Source organism: Anguilla rostrata, chromosome 1, assembly GCF_018555375.3.
Source record: "Anguilla rostrata isolate EN2019 chromosome 1, ASM1855537v3, whole genome shotgun sequence".
NCBI classification, from domain to species: Eukaryota; Metazoa; Chordata; class Actinopteri; order Anguilliformes; family Anguillidae; genus Anguilla; species Anguilla rostrata.
Window position 1 is genome coordinate 82471409 of NC_057933.1, and position 5754 is coordinate 82477162.

A 5754-nucleotide genomic window follows, 5' to 3' on the forward strand; every position below is an offset into this window, starting at 1 on the left:
GATACTGAGGTGATTTTGGGAGAATCTGAAAAAGAAAATAACAGGTCCTGCAGTTTTATATAGATGTCACACTGAGGTGTTCTTGGGAGCATCTAAATTAATTAGAAAAATGTGTTAAATTCAATATAATTTCTCACTCACTGTGTTGCATATCAAAGCGCTAGCAGGGACATTTATTTCAAAGTAAAGTATATAATGGAGCTGAAATCCCACAATGTGAATATCCCAGTATGTCGTGCTTTGTTTTAAAATTAACTGGATATACTGCAGCTTTTTAAAGGTTAGTTCACAAATGACTCAGGACAGGCAAGTTTTCAAAAGTGACAGCAATATTTATATATAATCATTTTTAGCATGGTCATTAATAATGATAGCTTCATTCTGTTAATGTTCAACCACTACATGTGACATTTTTTTCCCTGTGCAAATTCAAAATGACAACATGCTTTACTTAAGACATTTCAGTGTGATCAGGCTCATTATTCTCCTCCACTGGCCAGTGTGTCTGCTTTATTCAGTGTCTTACTACAGTGAAGTTGCACAAAGACACTCAGGAGATACTGACTCTCTGCTCTGTGTGTTTAAAGCTGAGATGCACTGATATACTCACACTGCACATTAAGACGTTTAGGAGGAGAGATGTTTGTCCCAATCACATTCTCTGCCTGACAGGTGTATTCTCCTGCATCCCAGTGTTGATGGTTTACTACCATCGTGAAGTTGAAGCCTCATGGTCAGATACTGATCTCTTCATGCTACCATGGTGTAGTTATAAGCTGAGATCCCTGATTCTCACACTGCACATAGACGTTAGGAGGAGATTTGTCCCATCCATTCTCTGCCTGACAGTGTATTCTCCTGCATCCCAGGTTGATCTTTTAATGGTAGTTCTGATCCTGCTCAGATGCAGTCCATCTTCTTACCAGGTGTAGTTCTGCACTGGTGGGTTGGCATCGCTGCTGCAGGTCAGAGTCACTGAACTGCCCTCCACTATCTCACCAGAGGGGCTCACTGATACTGCGGTGTTCTTAGGACGATCTGAAAGAGGAAACAACAGGTCCTGCAGTTTTATATAGATGTCACACTTACTCAGCTCAGTTATAGGAAACCCACAGTGGGTTCACAACCTCAGTTCTTCCAGCATTTCAGGCTTAACGTACAGAAATGAAGAGCCACAAATATGGCACATCACTAGATTTACATATACAATGTACAGTATAGATTTAACAAAGTATATACTATACTGTGACTACACTACTACATTACTCTATAATATAAACATATGTACATAACATATATCACACTGTTTTACGTCATATTATTTAATGATATCACCCAGCAGTAAATCAAAGTGTATGTTCTACTCATTTTTAGATTAACAAACAGGCCACAGCTTTCAGACATATGAGCATAGGCTATTTTCAGGGAATATGCTGCCCATCCAAGCCATTCAAAATGACAGTACAGAATTACTCACACAGCACTTTGAGATTTATATGAGGAGATCTGTCTGTCCCAATCGCATTCTCTGCCTCACAATAGTATTCTCCTGCATCCCCGGATTTGATTTTATTAATGGTATAACTCCGTTTTAATGCTCTCAGTGAGGATAAAGCTCTATCATTCTTATACCAGGTGTATCTCTGCACTGGTGGGTTGGCATCGCTGCTGCAGGTCAGAGTCACTGAACTGCCCTCCACTATTTCACCAGAGGGGCTCACTGATACTGAGATGCTCGTGTGACGATCTGAAAGAGGGAACAATAATTTGTAGTTTCATGTGAAATTTAAACCTGACTCAGGCAGACATAGTGTTTTCAAATCATTGCATCATAGCATGTGTTCAGGTATTGAAATTTCATCCAGTGCTTTAGTGTCAGTACATTTACATGCAACATAAAATAATCTGTACAATTTAGTGGAAAATTATGGCTGAAATATTTCAAATTTGTGAGATTTGAAGAATTTTGAAAATCACAAATATTGACGACCACACAAGTTTGCCTAGCACTCACATCTCACATTAAGAGCCACTGCAGGGGACCGAAGCTCATAGCCTTTCACAGCACAGGTGTATCTGCCTGCATCTTCACTGCTGGCTGTGAACTGGTGACTCTGATCAATGAAGGACAGAGGAGATCCGTCCCTGTACCAGATGAAGGCTGGGCTGCCAGTCAGAGTGCAGGTGGTGCTACAGGTCAGTCTCACACTCTGTCCCTCTGTCACTGTGCCAGGATTCACCATCACCTGTAGATCTGCAAATAGCAAATTAGACCTGTAAAAAAGCTTCCATTCATACTTGTGGGAAGAAAATCCTCTGAGTTTATAGCCTAAAATAATTACCTGTAACTGCTAATATGACACGAGGTTCTCCAGTAGAATTTTCAACATCAGTCAGGTCAGTCAGGAACCTGAATCGGTATGTTCCTGAATCAGTTTCACTCAGTTGGTTTATTCTGATAGTGCAGTCACTGTTCTGATTCCCCAGGTACTCCACACGGTGAGAGTACTCTGGGTCCTGGGACAGGTCCTCAGGCTCCTGTGGCTTGTTCCAGTGAATAAACCAGAAAGTTTTCTGCACTGTGTGAGATGTGGGATATGAGTAAGTGCAGCTCATGTCTACTGAAGACCCCTTTAAGGCACAGATTCTCTCAGGGGTGTAAGTCACTCCCCATCCCCTCTGGCTCAGAACACCTGAAAAATACAAACACACACACACGCACACACACACACACACACACACATGCACACACACACACATACACACACACACTCACACACACACCGCACACACACACATGCGCAACATACACACACACATGACACATGCGCAACATACACACAAATGCCACAATACACAAATGCACACACACACACACACACACACAAATTCACGCACGCACACACACAAATACACTTCTCAGAAATCCTTTAAAACACAGATGTGTTGGCAACATGACAGCTAGGGGATTCAATAAACAAAACTTTAAATAAACTGCACCTAACTTCTCCAAAACTATGGAACATCAATAATTGCACTTGTATTTCAGTACTAACTGATGTCAGTATATGGCAGTAGCCTCTGATCGATGTGAGATTCGCAGGTACAGGAAGTCTTGCTTAGTAGCTAGCTTTGCTAGAATGTAGTAGCACTGAAATACTTGTGTCGTCATTCTAAGAATGCAACATGCACAATCAACAGATCTGATCATTTAGTACAGCCACAGATATTTATATCATGCCTCTGTCTCAGTTTGAAGAGAAACTTCATCTTATAAGTTCTCTCTTTTTTCCCCTCTCTTCAGATGAGCGATGTTGCACTACTCTAAACTAATGTACTGTAGAACATTATTTTATAGAAATTATATACATTCCTGGAAAAAAAACACACAAACAATTTACCTGACACGGAGAGGACGATTACCAACAAGGTATTGAAGAGCATGGCTGCATCAGATTGAAAATATTTATCCAAATAAACATATACAGGTCTTGATTATTATTTACACTGTGAAAATGAACAGCACAAACAAAGACTGTCAGAGCATTCTATTAATTTGCAGAAATACCAGAATAAAAATTACTACACAAGCCCACACAGTGAGGTAATGTGCTGCTGATGCCTAATAATGCTTTGGGTTTCATGAAGAGCTCACACAGATTCCAGAAAGCAGAGATTCAAACAGCATTTTACTTGATGAATGTTATTTGTATGGAAAAAGCAGCAATCATTTCTAGTCAGAAAATACATTTTATTTTCATATTTGATTCCAGTTTAATCTTTGTGCACCACAAAATACTGTAACACAATTTAGACTAAATGAAATGATATGATAACACACTTACCAAGAGAGAATTCTGATTTGGCCTCAGTGGTTTGCTAATGAGCCATTAGTATAAAACAGCCTTACAGACAGAGCAGTGTGGCTGAATGTGACCGTGAAGAAAGTACTTCAAACTAAATATAAAACAATGTGTTACAGATCTGACTCACTTCCTGAAGGTCATACACGTTTTAGATTTTATCGGATACAAACGTTTGAATAAAATATACGGAGTCTTTGCTTTGTGTCTGGACTGGACCAGTAGTGCCTTTTCAAAAAGACTGGGTAATTCTCATTTCTTTGCCCCCACTGTATTATTGAAATTCAGATGTCAATATTTATGTTCATTTTGGCATATTATGCTTATAAAATAAACATAACTACTATCTTCACAAAAGTGATTCCGGATTACAACACCAACTGTTGCTAAGATCTGAGGCTTTGCCAATTCCAATACATCCATCAATCCATCCATTATCTATACCCTCTTATCCTAAGCTGGAGCTGGTGCTGGAGCCTATCCAAGCATGCTTTGGGCGAGAGGCAGGAATACACTCTGGACTGGTTGCCAATCTATCGCAGGGAACACACACCATTCACTCTCACATTCATACCTATGGGCAATTTAGAGTCTCCAATTGGCCTATTTGTATGTTATTGGACCGTGGGAGGCAACCGGAGTACCCGGAGGTACATGCAAACTCCAGACAGAAAGGCCCCAAGCCGAGATTCGAACCCAGTGCCTTCTTGCTGTGAGGCGACAGTGCTACCCACTGCACCACCGTGCCACCCCTATTCCAATACATGTACAGTAGAGGTTAATATAAAAGTGACTGTAAAAGGTGTGATAGGCATCAGGCACAGGTAATCACTGATACATTCAGGAGCCCTATACAAAATCCATTACCTAAACCAGATTATTTAATTCAGTTTAGTAAAAGATCTTACAAGAAATTGATCTGAAATGTACATACAGGACTCATCGATTTTAATAATTGCCCCATCTACAGGTAGATTGAATGTATTGCATCCATCTATCCCTCCTTGGTAATTTTTACTGCCACAATCAGCTTGCTTTACCATTGCTACCATACATTGCTCAGTCGTGTTTATGTTTCATGCATCGAATTTTTGACATGAAGACGAAACATCAACAAAACGCTGCTGTAGCTTAGCCTATAACCCGCTTATTAACATAAAGATTGCACACACTGTACTTTCACAGAAGATGAAAGGAGTGGACAGGCGTAGTTTTCGTATCTTTGTGTATGGCAGCAGTGCAGTATGGTGGTTTGGGGGTCCAGAGTGTGACTCTGGGAGCTCTGAGGTTGCAGTTTCCATCCCCACCTGGAGCACTGCTCTGGGGCCCCAAAGCGGGTACTGTGAGGTGCCCCTGCTTGGCTCTTTTGTGCAGAGCGGGCACGGCTGTGGGTGAAGCTGCCTAATTTCAGGCGAGAGCCACCCTGACCACAGACAGTCAAAGCGCTGCTCACTTCCTTCAGCCTGTTCTATTCTTTATTTTATTCCACATCTCAGTTCAGTTCTGCTGCTGCTGCGCTGTTTCTGTGGTTGATGTTCATGCGACCTTTTAGAACTTTGGTTTGGCTTTGCCTGTTATACGGTCCATCATGCACATAATTAGTTGCAATTTCAATGCTTATATTTCATAAAGATGATTTTTACCACATACAGCCGACTGGATTATTGTATCTTTCACATTTCACAGAGATGAAATAGATGCCCACACATGAATAAAATGGAATTCATATGAATGTTATTTTATTTATATATTTTATATTATTTATTTATTTTTTTTATTTTATTTTTTTTTGGGGGGGGGAGGGGTTTGGAGGCAAAATATGATGGCCGTATAAAGAAAATAATGATAATCTTTATCAAAACAGAGGTTCAAGATTCACAGTGCTTTACAA

The 5754-nt window shown here is 40.3% G+C and overlaps 2 protein-coding genes across 2 annotated transcripts in view; one reads left to right on the forward strand and one right to left on the reverse strand.

Moving 5' to 3' along the window:
- The window catches only part of LOC135239224 (B-cell receptor CD22-like), a 6326-nt gene extending 3556 nt beyond the window's left edge, over positions 1 to 2770 (reverse strand). Inside the window, exons 1-4 of the mRNA XM_064307743.1 lie at positions 2343 to 2770; positions 2015 to 2254; positions 1478 to 1747; positions 924 to 1038 (exon numbers count right to left, since the gene is read on the reverse strand). Coding sequence (XP_064163813.1) covers positions 924 to 1038; positions 1478 to 1747; positions 2015 to 2254; positions 2343 to 2760 — 1043 coding nt within the window. The 5' untranslated portion in view covers positions 2761 to 2770. The remainder of the gene's footprint in view (positions 1 to 923; positions 1039 to 1477; positions 1748 to 2014; positions 2255 to 2342) is intronic.
- The window catches only part of LOC135248387 (B-cell receptor CD22-like), a 96275-nt gene that overhangs the window by 80111 nt on the left and 10410 nt on the right, over positions 1 to 5754 (forward strand). The window lies entirely within an intron of this gene.